Raw genomic sequence first — 24,244 nt, 5'->3', positions numbered from 1 at the left:
TGGAGATTTACTGCTGATCACAGAACCGTGCTTCACTGAAAGATACGCATGACAATCGCAGCTTCTGCCTAATCGCAATTTATCGCCTTTGCGATTTAATTTCGATTAATTGTGCAGCCCTACTAGGAAAGCATAATTATTTTAAAAACAGAGAGAAAATGAACGGGGAAAAGAAAACGATGACTTACAATATATTAACCAAAAGCTAACTTAAGCTACTTCTTCAAAAACTAGTCAGGTAATCAAGGCTCCAAGTTTTTGGGTCATAATGTCTAAAACATCTTCACCTACTCACTTGCGTTTTAAAACTAGTACAAAACCTGAGAAGAATTTCTAAAATAGACAGTCTGAACAGGAGATCTTACCGGTAAATCCTCCATCTGCGATGTTGAACATGAACCGTGTTTTGGCTTTCTTCCTCTCTTCAGTTGCTGCTCCTGCTGCGCTGTCTTTGCCACTCTCTCCGTTCTGCAGTTTTCCTGCTTCCTCCGTCTTACCAGATTCCTTCTCGTCCTTCTGACCTGGAGCCAATTGAATGACAAAGTTAATCAACTGTGTAGGTCAGATCCAGAAACTACGTAATCATTTCGAATCCATTCAGGTGGTACAGACCTTTCTTCTCATCTGTAACAGGGGTAGTGTCCATCTTTTCAGGTTCATCTTCCTTCTTTTCAGGTTCATCGTCCTTTTCTCCTGAAAAAAAAGCATATGAAAAAATTAGCTACTGTATGTTCAGACGAAGTAAATTTTTGATCCCATTCAACCCTGAAAACCCATATTATTACGGGTTGGAAATGCCATTTTTGTTCACCTTTGGCGTCTGAAGTTTCCTTCTCAGCCTCAGACCCTTTGGGCTTGCTGTCGTTGGTCTTCTCATCAGCGTCTCCAGACTTCCCTTTCTCTTCCTCTTTCTCATCTTGCTTCCCATCGGCCTTGTCTGCCTCTGAAGAGGATTCAGGCGTTTTGTCCTTCTCCTCTTTGTCTTTGCTTTTGACTTCAGAAGCAGAAGCTTTTTCATCTTCATCAGGAATGGCAATGACCTTTTGATAAAAGGAAATAGAATTGGCTTATTAACAATCAAAATCATCTAACCTCACACGGTTGAAACAATGACAATTAAGGCACCGATATACTTCAAGTGAAATCAAAGTTTAAAAAAAGCTTGACAAAGCGAACTTTCCGGAAAAATTCACTCCACCTGTTAAACACCTTCAAACTACCATTGGTCTATGATTGCATAACAGGCTCTTTTTCATGGAAATCTCTATTTAAATTCTTCTGTTCAATACGTCAAGGTCAGACACGAGTAAAAACATGAACACACAGGAGAGGCTGCTTTATAGTAGAAATCGAAGTTGTAATTCCAATTGAAACAGACAGTTTTTTAATGTTTAATACTGCTTGTTTTAAAGCAATCTATTGCATAAATAAAAATTATGTGATTTGACTGGAGTGACAAATTTCAAGCTGCTGCAATCACCTTAATAGCTATGATCATATGCTTTCTTAACTGCCGTTTTCTCACCAGTGTCACATTTGTTGTGCGTTTATTTCATTAGTGAGAGCAAAGCGTGCGGCACATTTATATTCATCTAAACATCACTCTCAGCAGTATAAGCGGAGTCAGGTTGTTCGCTAACAGTAATCACTGCTTTTTATTTTAATCTCAAAGTGAAGAACAAAAAAGAACTTCACCATGAGTGTATCAGGCTTTAAACAGAGATCCAGACAGTTTGTTTGTACTCACTTCATTGTCTTTATTCTCACTTGCGTCCTTCTCACCGTCTCCATTTTTCACCTTTTCTTTATCGCCATCTTTTCCACTATCTTCTGCTTTGGAAACACCATCTGTAGATCAAACATGCAAAGGTTTAATAATCTGTCTAAAGGCCGCTTCACACTGAGCGTGATGCGAAAAAGCGAACGTTGCTTTCACACAGAGCATGAAACGATTCATCGCCTTCTGCCAATTCACACCTGCAAGCTAGGTGGCGCTGACCAGCAATGCATTTTTCCTCAGATATGTGTCTCATATATGGATTTAACATCGTCCGCTGCTCAATATACAGCATTAAATTAAGATAAATAAAGTTTGATTCTATGCCAGAAACACAAACCATCTATAATGCTTACAAGAAAACATCTTAAAATACAAACAGAAGTAGCATCAAGCCACATTTGAAAATTTATGTACGTTAATTATTAATGTTTTTGCTTAAAACTAGGGCTGCACGATAAATCGCATGAGATATTTAACGCGCATCTTGTCAGAAAAGCCGGTTCTGTAATCAGCGGTAAATCTCCATCACGTGCGTGCTTTCACATTGAGCAGCATTAACTACACAGAGCCTTGGTTCACTGACGAGCTGCGCAAAACCACGTTCATATTCGCGCGATTTTTTGCGCAGCTCGTATATATAATTATATAATTCTATAATCGAGAATATATTTCACTCGATTTTTTTGACACGGAAGATCTAGAGAGTTAACGCACTCGGTCTCATATAACACTCACACACATGGAAGAAAGCGGACACTCTAGATAATATAATTTCTATTACTTCTCCACTGAATTATGTGAAGAACATGTGCGAATAAATCTGTTCTCAGATACAAAAGATAAGAACTCGGCATCCACATTCTTCTCTCTTAAATTCGCTCGGAATCCTATTCTTCGGTGTTCGTTTACACTGGTTTTCGAAACGGCGCCACCACTCTTCGCCTTTTTGTTGCTTTCTTTGCTGCTCCATGCACGTGATCTAAGCTCAAATCTGATTGGACGGCCTGTTTCATCCCGGAGCGACGGGGAAAAAAATCGACACAGGATGAAAAAAAAAAAATCTTCGCTTTTTCGCACCACGAATGATCGCACCTGGTGTGAATAGCCCCATAGGGATCTATTGTTTCGATTCAAAAGCGTCATCGCGTGGAATTTTCGCGTTCAGTGTGAAAAGCCTTAAGGGTGTATTCACACCGGTCTTGTTTGGTTCGACTGAATCAAACCCAAGTTCGCTTCCCCCTTTGGTGCGGATCTTTTGGGCAGGTGTGAATACAGCAATCGCACTCGGGTGTGCACCAAACAACCGTACCGAGACCCAGCTGAATAGGTGTTCTCGGTCCGGTTCCAATCAAACTCTGGTACGGTTGAATGGATGAACCAATGAATGGATGACCTTAAGCACACGTGTGGTTTTGTTTAGTTTCTGGTTCACTTGCTAAAAGAGCAGTGTAAAAGCGAACCGCACCAAAAACAAAAAATCAACATTGTATTTGGTTCAGACCAAAGCAGGTGAACTAGCGGGCTTTCCTTGTGTGAATACACCCTTATATTAACAGCAATCAGCTTACAATCTGAGAGGTCGTGGCATATGTGGTACCTGGAGCAGGTGTGTTGGGCTGAGTGTCCGCTGGAGTGCCAGTAGAGGGCGTTTTGCTGGGTGAATCAGGCTGACTGCTGGCGGTGGACGCTATTTTATTCTCGTTTAGCTCCATCATCCAGGGCATTGACCACTGACCGTTCACATGCTCGAACTCTTGTACCTGAAAAAGGAAGTTATCCAAACAACAACAATTAGACATCAATGCAAAATGGATTTTGCTATTCATGAATCTTGCAAATTTCATATGATCTGTTCGTAAACTTGGCATTTGTACTGCATGTTAACTACAATACATTACTCATTTACCTTCTTTCTGATCAACGACATCACACCAATACGAGTAAGAACGTGTTGCCGTGACAGTCCCTCCCGGGGAACGCCATCGGCAAAGCTTTCAGCACCATCTGCACCAGGCTCACACAAGTGCCGCATAAAGAGCGAGACGTAAGCCCTGAGAGAAAGTAGACATGGACAATACCATTAGAACCAGTTCATAGATCCAAGACACCCAGAGTATGAATATTTAGCTAGGATTTTATGTATTTATTTTTCTAGGAGCCTTTTGCTCATAGATAAATGTCTCAAAATGATTAATGGAGTTAATGTGATTAACCTGAGAGTAACCTAAAAATACATATTATATTCCATTAAATGGAAATATATTCTTATACACTACTGTTTAAAAGATTTTGTTTATGTTTTTGAAAGGAGTGTCTTATGCTCACCGAGGCTGCATTTATATAATCAAAAATACAGTAAAAATAGCAATACTGTAAAATATTACAACTTAAAGTAACCATTTCTATTTTAATAAATATTTTAAAATAAAAGTTATTCTTGTGATGCAAAGCTGAATTTTTAGCAGCCATTACTCCAGACTTCAGTTTGATTAATTTAACGCATCTTTGCTGATGAAGAGCATTCATTTAAAAAAAAATAATAATAATTTTGAACTGTAGTGCAAATTTGAAAGTTAAACATTTTTATTATGAAGAAAACCCAAAAGAGTTTAAGCCTGTAACTATGACTTCTTGCAATTTTTGTAGGAAAAAAAAATCATGCTCAGTTTTCAGTTTCCTGTGAAATATTTTTAATCTGGTCACAACCTTAAAATACTTACAAAACCCTCAAAAATAAAAGTTAGGCCAAGAACTGATGACATCTTGCACAGTTTGTAACTAAAATAAATCATATTCATATTTTTCCCCCATATATATATAATATTTGTAACCTAGTTGTAAACAAAAACAAAAAAAACTAAATAAGCTCAAACTTACTTGAACTCCCTCTCTGATTTGCCACGCAAGTCTCTGACTAGCCACTGGGTTGTGAAGGCGTCCTGAGGTGGCATCCCATAACGCATCACTGCGTTCAGGAAGGCCTTCCTCTGACGAGCATTAAAACCCAACACCTGCCAAATTTAAACAGTGTTTTAGTATGTTAAACTCAAAACACAAGTTCAAGTTCGAGTTCAAGAAAACATAAATCCCAGGTATCCTTCACTCACCTCAATGTTGCCGCTCACTCTGGCCAGCAGGGGGGGCAGGGGTTTGTCTTTGTCATTTCGGAGGCCTTTTCTGTTGGGTCGCCGTGAATTGGCTGCAAGTAGACAGCGAAAAATTGGCCTCAGAAAAGGGGTTTAAACATTTGAATTTTTTTCTGATTAAAAAAAAAAAAAATCCTTTGTTTGATCATCGTCACGCTGGTCTCACCTTCTGTTCGTTCGTCAAAGTCCTCATCTCCTTCCTCTGAAGCAACGGAGTAATCTGATTGGCCATCAGACTGATCATCCTGCCAGTCTGTAACGAAACAAGAAACGATTAACATTTAAACTTAAAAGCACTTTCAATGGCTGTTTATATAAACCTGGACAAAACACTTCAAGTGTGGTTTATAGTTTAATAGTGCTAGCACATCTCTCACCTCTGTCCTCCTGAGAGCCATCGTTGTAGTTGACCTGTTTGCGGATTCGCTTGCCCTTGCCCAGATTACGAGCCAAATCCTCCTGCTGCTGCTCGTAATGGTGTCGGAGCAGTTTCTCCCAGTAATCTGGATCCACACTTTCCTCCTGCTTGATGATCTCCCTCTGAACTTCCTCTTCCTGAGGGAGAAGACAGGAAACAGTGAAAAAGGTATGTTTCCTTTTGGTAAAAAAAAAAAACATATGGTAAAAACGACATATTTAACCATATTATGGAACGGAAGACACGTGACCAAACCGCAGCTTGTCATAGCATGTGTGGCAACTAAGGCTACACGATTTGTCAAAAAACTATGCTAATGGAATATTTTCAGATAAATTTTCAGATAAAAATTGCAATTGGCATTTAATATGCAAAATAAACTTTTTTTGTAAATAAACTCTAGGTTTGCTGTTCTTGTTTGTATGACTTCACAATTTGGCCAAAGATTTATTATATATCAGTATAACTATTAACAAAAAATAAACTAATAAGCTAAAATAATAATAGTTATTGCTACAGTTAAACAATGAAATATTACAATATAAACAGTATTTATTCAAATAAATGAAATAAAATAAAAAATAATCTATTACTATTGTAAAAGTAAACGGTATTTAAGAAAAATAAAAAATTAAGAATATTATATAAAATTTATAATATAAAATAAATCAAGCATTTCTAAAAAAAAATAATAATTACAGTTTTGCTTTACAGTATACTATAACTATAAAATACGGTCTTTGAGCCCAATCCAGGACGCACAACCAAGTGAGTCAACATCATCTTCTTCTTGGCCACCTTGAGATTAAATGAAGACCAATCAGTTTAGATTCAAAAGACAGTGGGAAAAAAAAAAAAAAAAAAATTGTCACAGAAAAATTGTAGTGTACCTGAGTAATTCTCTCTTCTACAGAGGCTTTGGTCACAAAGCGGTAGATCATAACTTTCTTGTTTTGACCAATCCTGTGAGCTCTGCTAAAGGCCTACAAGAGAAAACACCAACCACCAGTGTAGATGAATTTACCAAGTCAGATCTTATTATAAGATTTTTCTTATATCAAACATCACAGACATCCATTGCTGATGCCTGATCTCACCTGAATGTCATTGTGAGGGTTCCAGTCAGAGTCATAGATGATGACGGTGTCTGCGGTTGCCAGATTGATACCCAGACCACCGGCTCTGGTCGACAGCAGGAAAGCAAACTGGGGAGCACCAGGAGCTAGAGCAGGAAAAATCCCATTCATTATGACACTTAGAAATGGAGTTTTTACAGAGCAAGAGAGAACAAATGTACAAACCACATCAGTTACATAGCAAACATCTGGTCTCACCATTAAAGCGGTCAATGGCTTCCTGTCTCATGCCTCCTGTGATACTTCCATCAATGCGCTCATATTTGTAGCCCTCGTTCTCCAGGAAGTCTTCTAGCAGGTCCAACATTTTGGTCATCTAGAGAAGAGAAACAAAACATCTCAAACTCCTGCTGTGCATTCTAGGCATTTTTGTCATTAAAAACAAAAAATACAGTTTACAAATATAGTAAAAATAATAATAATGTGAAATGTTATTACAATTTAAAATAAGTGTTTTCTATTAAATATATTTCAAAATGTAATTTATTTAATGCCATTTTGCTGCTCAAGAAACATTTCTAAATATCACTGTTAAACTAAAGTTGTGCTGCTTCATATTTTTGCAGAAAACCGTATTTTTCCAGGATTCTTAGATTTTTAGAAAGTTCAAAAGAACAGCATTTATTTAAAAAAAAAATGTATCAGAAATGTCTTTACTGTCACTTTATTAATTGAATGTTTCCTTGCTAAATAAAAGTATTCATTTCTTTAAAAAACTAAAATCTGGCCTTTGAACGGCAGTATAAATATTTAATACCTATTAATAGTAATATTTATTTTTATCGATACAAAAAAAATTATAGTAATGAGAGACAGAATAAAGTTTGATATTGAGTGTGAGGGGAGGATTTGCTTCAGAGATAAGAAGCATTAATTTGCCTAAGAGGTAAATGAATCCTAATAAATAAATGCTCGTTTACCTGAGAGAAGATGAGCACTCTGTGTCCGCCCTCCTTGAGTTTCCGCAGCATCTTGTGCAGTAGCAGCAGTTTGCCAGAAGATTTAGTCAAGGCGCTGCCTTCGTACATCCCATTGGGCATCTTGGCAGCTTCCTGTTTCACACAGCCAATCGGACGACATCTCAATCTTTTCAGTTTCATCAATATGCAATTTACTCAAATATCACATAATATGACACGTTATTGGTCTGTTATTAAAGCCACAGGAAAAAGAGGACCGTACCATAGCAGCAACAGGGAAGAGATAGGGATGATTACAGCATTTCTTGAGGTCCATAACGACATTCAGCAGAGAAACCTGGTTTCCTCCACCACGAGTGTTCAGAGCCTCAAAATTGCGGGTCAGGATGAACTTGTAATATTTCCTGGATTCACAGATAAATGATTTAGAAACTCTGGCTCCTGTAACCTACTTCTCGGTCTATTCCTCATCACATACTCACTTCTGCATGGGGCTGAGCTCAACTCGGACGATGAGCTCTGTTTTGGAAGGCATGTGCTTGAACACGTCAGCTTTGAGTCTCCTGAGCATGTGTGGTCCCAGCATGTCGTGAAGCTTTTTGATCTGGTCCTCCTTGGCAATGTCGGCAAACTCCTCCAAGAAACCCTCAAGATTACTGCAGAATGAGAGAGAGAGAGAGATAGAGAGAGAGAGAGAGAGAGAGAGAGAAAATACAAATTATTTTAAAATTAATAACTAAATCATATATAATTTTGCGTGTGTTATTACAATTAATCATTTGTTATAAAATGATTATTTATATATTTATACATTTATTATTTATTTTCTTTATTTTTATGTAATAACATGACATAATATTAAAAAGAATTTCAAGACTGCATGATCATTTAGATTTGAAATGAATCAGAAACGCACCTGAATCTCTCTGGTGTGAGGAAGTTAAGCAGATGGAAAAGCTCTTCTAAGTTGTTCTGTAGAGGAGTTCCAGTCAACAACAACTTATGCTGCAGTGGGTAGTTGTTCAGCACCCTGAAAAACTATACAAAACACCACAGCAAAGCATTAAAACCCCAAACCACCACAAAAATGTACCAATCAGTAAATTTAACTCGTTTTAACTACATCATTATTGCATAATCTATGTTGGTCTCACCTTTGACTGATTATTCTTCAGTCTGTGGGCCTCGTCAACTACCAAACAAGCCCAGTCGATGGAGCCCAGAACAGCCGTGTCAATAGTGATCAACTCATAGGAGGTCAACAGCACATGGAACTTCACGGAGGCTTCTTTCTGCATGACCATGAGGAAACAATCACTCATATATATATATATATATAGATTCAAGAGACTTAAGATTCTTCAATGGAAAGAGTAGTTTTCCAACTCACTAACCTTCATCTTAGAGGGTTTCTTGCCACCGCGGATGACGTTGTTCTCAAAGGAGAACTCGTTTTCTCTGATGACAGCCCTGCTGTCTTTGTCTCCGACGTATGTGACGACGTACATATCCGGGGCCCACATTTCAAACTCTCGCTCCCAGTTAATGATGGTGGACAGGGGGGCACTCACCAGGAACGGACCCTTCGAATGACCCTGGAGAACAAGACACCAGCATTTTAAAACTGAAAAAAGATGGCATTCTGTACGAAGGTAGTAACGTAACATTCAATGGTTTGGCAACATTAAATTTTAACATGACATTTCTAAACTTACAAAACGTAACACACTATTTGGCAACAGCATTTTATGAAAACATACACTACCATTTAAAACTTTGTGGACGGTTAAGATTACTTTATTTTATGTAAAGAAAGTAAGGAAGCATTAAACTGACCAAGTGTTCTTTTGAACTTTCTAATCATCGAACAATCCTGAACAAAATTATCATGGTTTTTCACAAAAATATTCAACTGTTTTCAACATTGAGCATGAGAAATATTTTTTGAGCACCAAACATTAGAGTGATTTCTGAAGGATCATGTGACCCTGAAGACTGAAATAATGATGCTGAAAATCCAGTTTGTTTGAATATACAAAATATATTCAAACAAAAGCATAAAACCACACACCTCTTTATACAGGAGAGAGAGAGAGAGAGAGAGAGAGACAGAGAGAGAGAGAGAGAGTCATTTTTGTCTGCAGATACCCAGGGGGCCACCAGATGGTACTGAAGGGATCCATTTGAAATGTTGGGGTTTTTTTTCATAAAACTATATGCAGATTTTCATTTAAGTATTCATTTATGCTTCCTTACAACTTACAAATATTCATAAATAGTTGAATAGTGCATGCTTCTATGAGTGGAGTTTTCTATTACCACTGTTGTTTTTCCTCACTGGTTGCATGACGATTTATGTAAAGCAGCTCTGTAACATTTGTGAAGCTCTATACAAATAACACTGAAGTAATGGCTGATGAAAATCCAATTCGCCAAAGGAATAAATTACATTATAAAAGATATTCAAGTATTTTTTTTCAATTGTAATATTGTCACAATATTACTATTTTTACTGTATTTTTGAGCAAATAAATGAAGCCTTGGTAAGCATAAGAGACTTTCTTCGAAAATATTTTTTTTAAAGCTTACCAACCCCTAACTTTTGAACAGTAGTTTAGTTATTCTTGGATTACGATGACTAATAAAGCACATCCTATTTGAATTCTTTGTTCAATTCCATTAAAAACATAAAACTGCACACCTCTTTATACAGGGAATAGAGGAAAACAGCAGTCTGCACGGTCTTTCCCAGACCCATCTCGTCTGCCAGGATGGTGTCGGTTCCCTGAGCCCAGGAGAAGCGGAGCCAGTTGAGCCCCTCCAGCTGGTACGGATGCAGCGTCCCGCCCGTAGTGTCCAGATACTCTGGCTGACGGTCAAATTTAATAGTAGGCTACAGGAGGATAAGAAATGGGTTTTAGCCATCGATGAGCAAGTGAAGGGTGCAGTTGGGTCAAAAAGGTGCTGTAAGTAGTGTGTAGGATCAAAACAATGAAGCTCACTTACATCCACCACAGGGTTCTCTGGAGGTCGGTCCAGTTTCCGCATCTTTCCTCTGATCTTCATCTTCTTTCCTGGTTTACCTTCATCACCCATCATCAACTCCCTTTAAGAGGAAAAAAAAAATGAATCTGATGAGGTGTGGATCAATATGTGCGTTTTCAGGTCTATAGGCCTAAAGATTTCACATTTTATGTTATCAAGTTTAGGATCTTTCCTCTGATCTTCATCTTCTTTCCTGGTTTACCTTCATCACCCATCATCAACTCCCTTTAAGACGAAAAAAAAATGAATCTGATGAGGTGTGGATCAATATGTGCGTTTTCAGGTCTATAGGCCTAAAGATTTCACATTTTGTGTTATCAAGTTTAGGGTAATGAATTAATTTCTTAAAATTAAAAAAGAAAATGTTTTTCATATTCTTTTGTACAACTTTCACTGCCTTTAAAAGTTTTTCTTGCATACCAAAAGGTAACTAAAACTGTTATTTAATTTTTTTGCAATTTAAAGTTATTAGACAAAATAAAGTTATTAGACAAAAACACTTTCTAATTTGAATTCTACTACCAACTACCATTCAACTACCAACTGGAAATATTTAAATTTTTAAAAAACTAAAATTGAACTGAAACAACTAAAATAAAACATAAATAGTAATACTTAAATTACATAAGCAAGAAAACCGAAACTTTTTATAAAAAGGTACTTCAAAACATTGATATAAACTTTAAACGAATAAATAAAAAACTAAAATAAAAATAAACCTAAATAGTAATATTAAAGAAAAAAATGCTAAAACCAAAATTTAAATGACAACTGAAAATATATTTTAAAAACTCCAATGCAAAATATTAATATAAATGATAATAGTACATAAATAATAAATAAAATAAAATAAAAATAAATTAAACCTAAATATCAATATTTTAAAAATGGTTACAAAAGCACATAAAATTACTAGAATTAAAACGAAAACTAAAAATATGAATTAAAAAAAAGAATCCAAGTCAAAACTATAATAGTATATAAATAACACTAAAATAACATTGTCACAAATTGCATAAATCATTTAAATAACAAATGTATATTAAAGAGTTTCAGCATGTTACTTCACATTATTTTGGAAGTTAAATACTCTGCTGTTTTGCGTCTTTAACAGCAGTTTCCGTGCACATATATACCTGTGGTTCCAGTACTGCAGTTTGTAGGTGTCAAACTCTGGTATATCCATATCCTCTGCCTCCCAGGTGGCTTGATCATATGTCAAATCCCTCCACTTGATGAGGTAGTGACAGTTATTCTTCTTATCCACACTGAAAAGAATAAAACACAAGAGGTACGACAAAGTGCGCAAAGCCATGAAACTGATCCAAAGCGTTTCAAGCCAAAGTTCTTGAAGCTCATCTCACCTATGGTTCAGGACACGGTGAATCATCATCCACTCCATCTTGATGCCAAAGCGGTAGTACTTCTCCTCCATCTTAGCATAGGTGGGGTCTTTCTTCTTCCTCTTGTCGCTCTTCTCCTCCTCTCCATCCCCGCCGAAGTCTATGGGTGTGGGTTCGTCCATGTCGTTCTTGCGCTGGTAGTTTCTGAACATCACCTGACAGTGCATCTCCAGCTAGAGAGAGTGAGAGAAGATGCGGGCCAAGATTAGGACCAAGCAAACTAATTGAGTGTGAATTCAGCCTGAATCTGGATTCAAAATGGCATTTTAAGACCACAATAAGAACCAGTGCAGTTACCTGCAGCTCAGAAACCCAGGAGCAGTGCCAGTAGGACATATTATGCCATTTAACGAAGAACTCCCTATCAGGGCGACCAGCCAATGGTTTGGGGTTGGGAGCACCAGCTGGGAGGTCACTGGGCCGCGGCACAAGGGTCGGGGGAGGAGGTTCACTCCAGCGCCAGGTCAGAATCTTCCGCACCTTACCTTTCATAGTAGGACACTGGAGGGAAAAAATGAGGTGTAAATGATTTCACGATGCGCAAAGGGAAGTTTCAATGTGGAAAAACTCAAACCTGTATTTCTTGTATACATTATTATCAAAAATAAAAAGCAATGGTTAATTAAATATATACCTAATTAAGTCTAAATATATTAAAAAGTGGACTGAAAAGAATAATACCCATACATTACTAATACTCATATTTAAGCATATTTATTCAAATTATCAAAGCTAGGTTTATTTGTACATTTGAATCCCAATTATTTATAAACAACATTTATATTAATTCTAAATTATATGTCTAAATAATTCAAAAGTAGTTTTCTTTGCATATTAGAGTCCCAATTACATTTACTTTAGCTACTTATATTTGAATATTATTTATTATGCATGTATATTACATTAGATTTGCATATCAGTAGCTTTGCAAAGTAGGCTATTTGTACATGCTATTAAAGTCCCAAATAAATTTTTTTATTTATATAGTAATTATGTTTATTATACATGTATATTATATAAAATACATAAGTATTACTTATATTTACATATTGATGTTATTTACATTTACATTATATTATAATTCGAAAGCAAGCTATTTGTACACTATTTGAGTCCCAATTAAATTTACACTTAAATACTATATTTATTTATTATGCATGTATATAATATAAAATATACAAATATTAGAATGACGAAAATGTATATATTAATCGCATTACGTTTATATTAATTATACTACAATTCAAAAGTACACTGTTTGTACTGAATAAAACTATTTTGTAAATACAACTTGCATTTATAATTATATCTTGTTTTGGTAGTACATTTGTATTACTTCTATAATTTACGGTCATCTAACAATATTATAGTACTATGCACGTATATTATATAAAATATTTTAATGGTATTACACTTATATTAGATTTCAAAAGCAGGCAATCTGTATGCTATTTGAGTCTCCGACATGCGTTTTGCTGTAGTAACATTAATGATAAATCAATTAATAGATCAGTCGATTATGACATTTCTGGAAAATTGACAGTGTCACATATGACCCCTGACCTTTAAACCTATTTGTAACGCAGTTGACTCACAGTGCAGCGAGGGCAGATCCATTCTCCGTTGGGAATCTCGGGCAGTGGTGGGTTAAGGCAGTGGATGTGGTATGATGAGGGGCAGGAGTCACAGCACAGCAGCTCTCCGCCGTCCTTACACACCCTGCAGAACTCCATGTGATGGTCGTCCTCCTCCGCCTCTCCTCCCGCCTCGTTATCCTCCTCACCGTCTGACGCGTCCTCACGAGCCTCCCACTGGATGCCCATCTTCTCCTGAAAGAGGAAGAGATGATGCTGAGCACAGTGGCACATCAGGGCTTGACATGCAGCTCTTTGGACAAAACCAAACATTTGCAAGGGCAGCTGCTGCAGTTTTAGATTGAACTCATGTGGCGATTCAGAGCTGGTTCACTCACACAGTGTGGGCAGCTCCAGGTGCCCTCCGGTGCTTTCTCCATATCAGGGTCCAAGCAGACCATGTGATAAGCTCGTGGACAGGTGTCACAGAGAATGATCTCTCCTCCCTGCTGACAGACCTCACAGTAATCCTGATGATCCGTCTCATATCCATCACCATCATCATCACCTAGCAGAGAAAGAGAGAGGCTACATTAATGACTGATAGGATGACCCTGTGATTTCTGTGATGTTTCTTTGGACGGAAATGCGGAATCCAGTCAAAAAAAATTTATTAACAGTATAACACAATGTCATACCACTTCAAGAAATTGTAACGGAAATAAATATTACTATTGTACAGTTCCTTCTTAAAGTAATAATACAATTAAAACTTTATTTTAAGGAATATCACCTTTTTTCTTCCATGTTTTATTTTTAACAGTAAACATCTGTCATTCAGCAGTGTTTGCCAAAAAAATAAAAGGAAATGTTAAATTTTCATGTAAAAAAAAAAAAAAAGAATTATAATTGAATTTGCTTAATTTTCAATAATTAAAAGATAAATGATTAATTAAATTAATGTTTTATGCCTTCATTTGATAACCAGAAAAATGTAAATACACAACACAGAATTTCTGAGGGGAAAAAAAAATTCATAAGGCTACTTTAAGAAAAAAAATGAATAAATTAAGTTGTTTTATGCATTCAAATAATTAGACATGATAAAACACAGAATTTGGTAACAATAAAAATATAAAAAAATATGGTGAGAAAAAATAAAACATTTCATAGGGCCCTAAACATGTAATTTTTGTTAAACTTTTAATAAATTGATGTGAAAATGTATAAGTTTCATGATTTTAATTAATTAGACATGCTTTTTAAATAATAAAATTTAATTTAACTATTAAAATGGAGTCGAGAAAAAAAAAAAAAAGGAATCCAGAAAAATTAAAAAGGAAAAAACGGAATTTGGAAAAAAATTTAACGGATTTCACAGGGCCCTAACTATCCTTTAAGACTATTTATCCCTATATATTTCATCATTGAGGATTTCTTTAAAAAAAGTCTAAAAATCTCGTCTTGTTCTCGTGAACCCAGTCTCGTGTCTCGTGGGATAAGTGTCTCGTCACACCCCTATTAATTTTACATGGCTTTCTAAACATGCCGCTCTCTTGTACACGACACGAGTGCAACGCTGATAGATGTGATAAATATGCGTTCTGTGTGAACGGCTTGGTTTCAGTTTTGCTGTAAACAACATCTTCGCCACACTGATGCTCTCGTTTTCCACAATATATTAAATGAACAACGTAGCAGCGCCGCATCTAGTGGGTTCAACTGGATAGGCTAACAAAAGCATTAAAATGCAATGACACTTATTTTCGTCGCATTTCGTGCGCCACTGATAAGGCTACATTTTGACAGCCCTACTGTTTATGATAATAAATTTATTTTAAATCATAAAGAAAAACTAAAACAGGCACAACACAATTTCAGGGGAAAAAAAACATGTCATTGGGACATTTCTTGTAAAAAAAAAAAATAATGTAATATATGACTAAACTGTTAAAACTGCATGAACTCAATAGATCAGATATACATTTCTGATTAGTAAAAAAAAATAACTAAATCATTAAAACTAGAAAAATTTAGATGGAAAAAAAGGAGTCCAGAAAAATTTAAATGGGGGGAAAATTGTCATTTGGGGAATAAAAAACTTTATTTGGGAGAAAATAAAACTGATTTCATTTTTAGGGGAGGATCTCTAATTTCACAAACACTTCAGTCTAGGCTTTCCAAATATTCCCGACGGTTTTATTATGTACAAGATGCACGGTTTTCCAAATCAGTTCTCTCATGAATGCAACAAAAACTACAAAATCTTTGGTCTCTTCAGTTGCTCTCTGAAGAGGTTATGATGCAGACAAGGCCTTTCCTTGGCCTGATTAAGCCTATTAGTTATTCACAAGCACAGATAGAGAGAAAACAAGATCCTCACCTTTTTTCGTCTTCTTTTTGGGCTTCTTTTTAGTGCTGCTGCGACTACTGCGGCTATTTGATCCATTCGAAACGGATACACTGTTCATACTGCCATCATCAAAGTCACTGTCCACGTCAACATCGTCCTCTTCACTCTAAAAAAGAGAAAAGGAGATGGAGGCAGAGAGAAATGCACCATGAGCCTGATAAATAACCAGAAAATTACTTGGATTTCATTAGCAAGATGCTATGTTTCAAATTAGAGCAGAGCGAAGAAAAAAACAACATCGTTCACTGCTAAAAGGTTAAAGGATAAGTGCAAAGGTAAGCTGGAAAAAAGGAAGAGAAAAAAAAAAAAAGTAGAACGGAGGATCTTACAGATGAGCGTTTCCTTTTGCTGTTGAAGCCTCCGAGTTTGATCTTCAGAGGAGCAACCTTTTTGGTCTTCACTTTCTTCTCTTGAGGTTTTGGAGCGGGTTTGGACTTCTTGCGTGCATTGGGACCTGAAATGCGCAGGAATTAGCATAATTTTTCAATGCAGCACGCAAACAATTATTGGCTAAGAACTCCTACATCACAAATAAACCCTGTTAGCATGTAAAAAGCATGTTGTTTTGTTGGATTTATGAAGGATCATGTGACACTGAAGACTAGAGGAATGATGCTGAAAACTAAACTTTGCATCACAGGAATAGGTAACATTTTAAAACACATTTAAATAGAAAACAGCATTTTAAATTGTAATAACAAATACATGCAGCATTGGTGAGCATAACTAGACTTCTTCCAAAAACATAAAACCTTATACAGACCCCAAACTTTTGATACATTTTCGTATGTCTTAAATTTGCATTCACATTAGTGGTCGACCGATATATTGCCAAGGCCGATATATCGGCCGATATCTGCCATTTTATTTTACCTTAAATATCGGCATCGCCCGATAAGTTTTTCTGTTTAGTCGATGTGTTCGAGGCGGGACCTTTATTTTGACGGCACCGAGAACGGCTGCGGCAGCGCCTGAGCACACAGTGCTCACATTCTCCCTCTTGTTCGCTGTTGTCATTCAGTTCTGTCTAATACGGATAGAAGTCTATCTAATAATTCTAGAGTATAAGTATGTCTTCTAGAGTACAAGTATGTTTATTTTACACGTTTATTTTTAATCCATTTTCAAATGATTTCAAATTTCTTAAATATGAATTAAAATAAATAAAATTATATCGGCTTTATATCGGCCATCATTCACCATGCTTTCCAAGATATCGGCATTGGTATCGGCTGTCAAAAAACCCATATCGGTCGACCACTAATTCACATACTTTGAAAATCTTAACTTCACGACATTTTTATCTGAGGTTCAGGTTTTCTGCACCAAAACCCAATAAGCAGTCCATGTTTGCTTTCCTTTTTTGCACGTGAAATGAGCAACAGCGGTTTGCTGTTGGGTCAAACAAGTGCTCCATTTTTAAATAATAGCTTCTCGGGAACCAATATAATGTGACAAGATCACAATTTAAAAACAATCTAGCACAATGAAGTTGATGCAAACGATCAAGGAAACCATGATTCCTCAACACAGCGCAAAACAACTGCTGAATGTCCATAATAATACTGTTCAGATGAAAACGCACAAATCAAATGAACGCTGCAGAAAACAGCTGCTACAGCAGGCAATCGCTCAACTCACATGGTGAAAAACCAATCATAAAAACACAAACTAGAAGAATTGAAACAAGTTTGCACCCACCCTTGCCCTCTTTTGTCTTGGCCTTGCGTACGGGAGCTGCTGGTGTGGACTCGGCACTGATTTGGGCTCCGGTTGCAGTGGCTGGAGTTTCTGCTGCTGTTTCAACAGTTACAGCGGCACTAGCGGCCGCCAGGGCTGTGGTGGCAGCAGCCGAGCCCCGCAGAGGGTTGTTAGTGCTGAACTCCCTCCACTTCGCTCCCAGAACCATCATCATTTTGGAAACAGCGATTTTGGGGTTCTTGGCAGCGATCAGAGGCCTGTGAGATTGTAGGAGGACATAATAGCTACAATTTAGAGGGAGATCTATTTAAATTTGATTGCCATCGCCATCAATCTTATATTGGTTTAAAGTCAACAACATATTCCAGACCAGCACATATTAACATCATGCAGCACTCCACACAAGTCACCTTTATTTATCTAGACCTTTATTCAATACACATCGTTTCAAACCTTTATAGCACACTTCTGCAAACTTATGAGTCAATATGAGTCAAAGCAGCTCTAAAAAAAAGACAGTGTCTTTATTCAGCTCAAGGTTAATGCTGATTCAGTTCAGTAACTGTGTAAAAGTTCATAAATTATTAAACATTCAGCTTAAAAAGCAGCTCTACATAAGATAATGGTGTGATTCGGCTCAAGCTCAAGTTTTGTTCTCATCTGATAGTGTCGGTACAGTCAAATCAGTAATATAGTTCACCCAAATGGCAGCCATTGACTTCCATAGTATTTTCCCCCATACTATGGAAGTCAATGGCTACCTTCAACTGTTTGGTTACCAACATTCTTCAAAAGATCTTATTTTGTTTGTTTTGTTGAAAAAAATAAACTCATACCGGTTTGGAACAACTTGAGGGTGAGTATATAATGACAATTTTTATTTTTCAGTGAACTATCCCTTTAAGTGTCTTTTAAAACTCCAACTTAGCAAGCCAAAGGTGACAATGGCAAGGAACTCAAACTCCATCAGGTGACAGAAATGGAGAAAAAAAAAATACTACAGCAACAGTTAAGGGCTTTTCACACTGAATGCGAAAATTCGGCGTGAATGTTCGGCACGATGACGCTTTTGAATCGAAACAATAGATCCCTATGGGGCTATTCACACTAGGAGCAATCATTCGTGGTGCGAAAAAGCGAAGATATTTTTTTTTCGTCCTGTGTGTCGATTTTTTTCCCCGTCGCTCCGCGATGAAACGGGCCGTCCAATCAGATTTGAGCTTAGATCACGTGCGTGGAGCAGCTGCTGTTGCACAAAAAGGCAAAGAGTGGTGGCGCTGTTTCGAAAACTAGTGTAAATAAATACAACGAAGAATAGTATTCCGAGCGATTCCGAGAGAGAAGAGAGTGGATGCCGAGTTCTTGTTATCTTTGGTATCTGAGAACAGATTTATTCTCACATGTTCTTAATATAATTTCTATTAATTCTCCACTGAATTATGTGATCTAGAGTGTCCGTTTTCTTCCACGTGTGCAAGTGTTATACGAGTCAGAGCGCGTTAACTCTAGATCTTCCGTATTAAAAGAAATTGAGTGAAATATATTTCTAAAAAATGTACATACTACATGAAAGCAAATAGACATATGATTATGATGATATATTTTCTGTATGTGTTTTGCAGCTCATGGTATATTCATAACAATAAAGGATGTTTATGACAATAAGCAGTGTGGCGTTATTAAACAGACAAAGAGTGCATGTCTGCTTATTATAGAATTGAAATCAACTATAGATCACAATCGGAAGTCATTACAAGCACTCAGTGATGGTTTAAAATGGGTTTTAAGCAAAAACATTAATAACTAACGTACATACATTTTCAAATGTGTCTTGATGCTACTTCTGTTTGTATTTTAAGATGTTTTCTGTAAGCATTATAGATAGTTTGTGTTTCTGGCATAGAATCAAACTTTATTTATCTTAATTTAATGCTGTATATTGAGCAGCGGACGATGTTAAATCCATATATGAGACACATATATGTTTGCTGGTCGGTGCCACCTAGCGTGCAGGCGTGAATTAGCAGAAGGCGATCAAACGTTTCGCGCTCGGTGTGAAAGCAACATCCGACGGCAATTCGCCTCACTTTTTCCACATGTTTTTTCTCAGTGTGAAACGGCCTTTAGACATGCATCTAACATACTTTTGTCAGACTAGACACCAAGTTATTTATGATTATGATGAGCAAATATTGCAAGTTATGAGATACCACTTCTAATATGTCCACAAATGAAAAAGCAGCAGTTAAAATCAGCATGAAACATTGAAATCATGCTTTCTTTCCTATTGTGACACATGAAACAGCTTCTCGAATGAGAGAAAGAAAACAGTAGGGTGGGACTCTTTAAAATTGTTTAAAGATTGTGAGACCACATGGACTTTAATAAAAGTAATGTTGTGCACAGCTAAATCATTTATAATAAACACTTCAATATTACATAAAAAAAAAAAAAAGTACTGTCAATTTTGTTTTAATGGTGATGAAAAACGTTCAATGATTTTTCTCATGTGTGGATGATGCACTCATACCTGACGAACTGGCTGAAGGCTTTGTAGTTGGTCAGAGTCCTATAGTCTTCCTCAGTGAAGACATGATCGATGTCCTCCATACCCCAGGTATCCAAAAGCTGAGAAGAACTTTTTGGCTCCTTAAAATCAGTTCAGAAAAACACGTCTTATAGAACTGAGTGATTCAATTTATATTTACTTTGTCATGCACTTAATTTAGCTTTAAATTTAGAACTCACAGCATCGTCATCATCCTCGTCTTCCTCTTCCTCAGGTTCTCTCCGTTTTGAAGCGGCTGAGTTTCTGTCGGCACCAGAGCTGCTTCTTTTTTTGTCCTTTGTGGTGCAGGCTCTTTTCTTCTTTTTCCTGCCAGGTGTGTAGTCGCTACCCTCGCTTTCTGAACGGTCTTCACCATCGTCCGGATCAGGGCCTTCCACTGGCTCCGGAGAACTGATGCCGATATCCTGGAGAACACACAGGACATACTTTTGATCAGTTTTGGATGCTGGTAAAATCCCTAGTCCATTGTCCAAAACAGGATCTTAGGATAAGGTTTATATTAATGTATTATACTATTCAAAGGTTTGAACTTCGTAAGATTTTTAAAGCATTTAATTAATCAAAAGTGACATGGGGGGGGGGACTGTATCTACAAAAATATCAAAGCAACACAAATTATTATGCTTATCAAATAAATGTAGCCATGGTGAGCATAAAAGACTTTCCTTCAGAAAGATTTAAAAATCTTACTAACTCATAGCATATCATCATTTGTTAACACTTTTTTCCTTCTTTTAAAACAATTCTGAAGGTGAGTTAATTTTTAAATATACAAATATCTAATGTACATAAACACTAACATATATAGCCATAAAATCAGCAGGCATAACTGTAAAATAATTAGCAAAATGTTTAATTAAAATAGTTTGACATTTAATCCAGCAGGAAATATCAACTACCCAAAAACATAAAAATAGAGGAAATAAATCAATTTGTTGTTAGATGATTTATTGCACATTTTTATTTGAAGAATGTATTCATTTCATTAACCAGCACCCAATCGTACATTTTTCTACATAGTTTTTAAAGTTAAAAATCAATGGCAAAGCACTCATGATAAATGCAAAACTTTAAAAAAAAAAGCAGCCTAGTAATCATTTTAGGCTTCCTGCATAACTCTAGCATTAACTATTATTGTTCATTATGACAGTAGTATCACCATCTCAGTTCTCAAGCAAGCAAAAATCCCATCCAACTTGTGCATGAGCTCGCATTCATACAAAGTCCTTTTAACAACCACTTATGACGTTACAAAAACCAGTTTGCAATCTTTACATTAAATGACTCAGCTTGTATTATAAGATTAAAACCTGACTTGTTTATACTATGTTCAATATTTCAAAAAAAAAAATAAAGGGATCACTTGACCAGTTAGTCAAGAATCAGATTTTGCAGCACAAATTAAATTTGGATAGTAGACTACATGACTACATGTTACAACAAAAGCACTTAGTCTTTTGAACACAACAGCAGATATTATTAATGAAGCAGTCGGATCTGGATTCAGTGGCTAAAAAAATGGAATTATGTACCTTTGACATTAACAGTCATTAGGACATGTTATCCCATTTGCGGCGCCAGCTAAATTGCTCTGTTTCTCATTAAGACACTGTGGGGGAGGTTTCTAATCCATAACATAAGGACAGCGAATATTGCATTCTCCAAGGATATCACACACAAACAATATCCACACACACTCACAGAAAAGGCCATTACCTCTCTCCGGGAGCGATTCCTCTTGCTGCCTTTGCTCTCGCGGCTACTTTTTTTGGCTTTCTTCTTCTTTTTCACCTTTGGGGCATCATTTTCTGACAACTCCTCGTCCAGGTCATCCTCGTCTGCGGAGCAAACACACAAATCATTTAATAAATTATTTTAATTTCAATAAATGAAAAACTTTTTTTTTTATTTTTATTTCAATTATTTAAAGTGTAATTATTTTTCCCTTGATAAATTATTCTATCCCAGTCATTCGGATAAGAATTATTCTATAAATATTAATAAAAAATAATTGCACTGAGAAATACGCCTACCTACTTGTTTTAATATTTTAAACTCAAACATTAAGCCTGCATTTTTATGTGAAGAGTTAGTCCATATATTCTGTATATTCACTATGAAATTTCTACTGATTTTCCTCATTGTCAGACCGGGAAATTACCATTTGAAAAGTAAAATAAATGAATTAAAAATAAAATTAAATTCATGAGCATGCGAACCCTGTAATTAGAAAAAGAGCTGCTCAGATTAATCCAATCAATCATCAACACAGTGCGTTGACATTTACATTTAATCTAATAATAGGACAGCAATAGATTAGTCATCTACAAATCTATTTTAGTAATTTGATCTGGGTCGGTTCAAAATCATCCTGTGCGCTATACTGTGAGAAGTGATGTCAATTACACTGTGATACAGGAAGTATTAAATGGCCGAAGAAAAATCACTGATACAAGAGACCTGAGCATTATAACCAGATACAATATTGTTGGTAACAGGATTGCAAACACTGAACTTAAGGACATGTAATTTTGTGTCAGCTGCATATGCCACTGATTTTACTATGTCTGTTTAGGGAAGTGACACTGCACTGTCGTTATTATTATTCCTGTCAGTCCTTGACTAAATTTTCCCATGGATGACAGTAATCTGATAAGATCTTAATGGACTTGCCTCGAATTTCATTATGAAAAACAATATACTGGCTTTTCTCCAGGTACCACGGTATATTAATATAGAAGCCTCTTTGAGTTGACTAACTACACCATAGATACTAAATTAAGCGTACACACACACAACACATATGAAATCATAATTTCCTTCCTGAAGTGGTTAAAATAAATCTTACTAATCGTGTAAGACAGAAAGTAAGGCATAAATACACCGAGTATTTTGCTCCATTCAGCACTCTGAATGCCCGGGCAAAGCCCCCCTTTAACCATTTCCCTGAAAAAACTGGCGTCACATCCGATTCCTGCACACGCTGAAGTGCACAATCAAAATATTAAACTTAAAATCAACGCTTATAGTTAGTTCACACGCAAAATAGCATTTTCGAGCTTGAAAGCTACAGGCCGACGGCGCGCGAACAGCCAGAGCGCGAAGACACAGAAAAACCTCACGCGTCTAACTCTCACGCGACTGTTACCGGTAGGCCGCTAAGCACCGATGCCGGTACAACAACATCATAACACATCTAATGTTGCTATAAAACCATCAGTACTGCTCAATAAGCTCCCAGATTTGCGTTCTGTGCCATGTTTGACTAATATGAAGACATTATTTGAGTGTGACGGTAAACAAAAATAGCAGGTAAGTCCACGGTTAGCCGCGTAAAAAACCGGCAAAACAAAGCGCTGACTAAAAACCATCAAGGGGGCGATAAAATGCAAAGGTATCCAAATATATAAGATGAATTACTCAAAGACGACAATTCCGGTTGACTATGTTTTATAAGAAAGGAAACATCTAGAATCAACCACGCTTGTTGTTTCGTTAGCCGAATAGCCACTGCTTCGTCGAATAAATTTAAGTTTCGCACCAATGAAGTCCAACTGAGAACATAAAATACCTCATGAATAATCCGTTTAAACATTTCGTGTATTTACATTTCGTTCACATACACAGTAAACAACATGAACAGCGACTAATCTAGTGGAGTTGACCCGCATCAGTAAGCGTAAATATTTTACCTTGCATCATAGACCGATGTTCAAAATCGTCTCTGTCGTCCTCACTGACGGACATATTGTTGATTACACCAGCTAGAGAGGATTGTGGACACTTGTATGCCGATTTCGCCTCCTCTGGTGCCTTCCTGAAGCCGGGGGAGACAGAACATAAAAGAACAATACAAACGGAAGTTAATAGTCACGGTACCATGCTGATCACTGGTCACTCCATGCCAAGGAAGCAAAATCCGAAAAGCGTGCAAATATATCTAACAATAGTGAACAAATATAATTTGGTTTAATGCAACTGAAAAAAGGGCATGCTTAAACTTTTAAAATACGCGGCTGAAACAAGTTATGGAGATTTAATAGGCAAATGGGGCATGATGTGAGTGAGGCATTAGCTAAGCAGGCTAGGGATGCTAACCTGCAAAGTCTCCATAACTTTTAAGATTCCTTTCATTCTAC

General features: G+C 36.6%; 1 protein-coding gene across 1 annotated transcript in view; it reads right to left on the bottom strand.

Annotated features, from left to right (window-relative positions):
• chd4a (chromodomain helicase DNA binding protein 4a) overlaps positions 1-24,091 on the bottom strand; it is a 29,776-nt gene extending 5,685 nt beyond the window's left edge. Inside the window, exons 1-35 of the mRNA XM_016455879.1 lie at positions 23,798-24,091; positions 21,822-21,943; positions 20,285-20,509; positions 20,067-20,185; positions 17,537-17,793; positions 16,165-16,289; positions 15,806-15,941; positions 13,821-13,990; positions 13,444-13,677; positions 12,146-12,349; positions 11,810-12,021; positions 11,582-11,713; positions 10,605-10,670; positions 10,407-10,506; positions 10,102-10,293; positions 8,795-8,995; positions 8,555-8,692; positions 8,317-8,438; positions 7,883-8,056; positions 7,663-7,804; positions 7,401-7,532; positions 6,679-6,796; positions 6,442-6,566; positions 6,235-6,327; positions 6,057-6,142; positions 5,304-5,521; positions 5,093-5,179; positions 4,888-4,979; positions 4,658-4,791; positions 3,687-3,831; positions 3,378-3,540; positions 1,748-1,848; positions 812-1,040; positions 613-693; positions 366-521 (exon numbers count right to left, since the gene is read on the bottom strand). Of these exons, the coding sequence (XP_016311365.1) occupies positions 366-521; positions 613-693; positions 812-1,040; positions 1,748-1,848; positions 3,378-3,540; positions 3,687-3,831; positions 4,658-4,791; positions 4,888-4,979; positions 5,093-5,179; positions 5,304-5,521; positions 6,057-6,142; positions 6,235-6,327; positions 6,442-6,566; positions 6,679-6,796; positions 7,401-7,532; positions 7,663-7,804; positions 7,883-8,056; positions 8,317-8,438; positions 8,555-8,692; positions 8,795-8,995; positions 10,102-10,293; positions 10,407-10,506; positions 10,605-10,670; positions 11,582-11,713; positions 11,810-12,021; positions 12,146-12,349; positions 13,444-13,677; positions 13,821-13,990; positions 15,806-15,941; positions 16,165-16,289; positions 17,537-17,793; positions 20,067-20,185; positions 20,285-20,509; positions 21,822-21,943; positions 23,798-23,852 (5,086 nt within the window). The 5' untranslated portion in view covers positions 23,853-24,091. The remainder of the gene's footprint in view (positions 1-365; positions 522-612; positions 694-811; positions 1,041-1,747; positions 1,849-3,377; positions 3,541-3,686; positions 3,832-4,657; positions 4,792-4,887; positions 4,980-5,092; positions 5,180-5,303; positions 5,522-6,056; positions 6,143-6,234; positions 6,328-6,441; positions 6,567-6,678; positions 6,797-7,400; positions 7,533-7,662; positions 7,805-7,882; positions 8,057-8,316; positions 8,439-8,554; positions 8,693-8,794; positions 8,996-10,101; positions 10,294-10,406; positions 10,507-10,604; positions 10,671-11,581; positions 11,714-11,809; positions 12,022-12,145; positions 12,350-13,443; positions 13,678-13,820; positions 13,991-15,805; positions 15,942-16,164; positions 16,290-17,536; positions 17,794-20,066; positions 20,186-20,284; positions 20,510-21,821; positions 21,944-23,797) is intronic.
• Positions 24,092-24,244: the final 153 nt, after the last annotated feature.

The sequence above is a fragment of the Sinocyclocheilus anshuiensis genome, unplaced genomic scaffold, assembly GCF_001515605.1.
Source record: "Sinocyclocheilus anshuiensis isolate Anshui unplaced genomic scaffold, SAMN03320099.WGS_v1.1 scaffold379, whole genome shotgun sequence".
In the NCBI taxonomy this organism is placed as follows: Eukaryota; Metazoa; Chordata; class Actinopteri; order Cypriniformes; family Cyprinidae; genus Sinocyclocheilus; species Sinocyclocheilus anshuiensis.
Note: the sequence above shows the minus strand (reverse complement) of the source record. Positions and strands in the feature narration are given on the sequence as shown.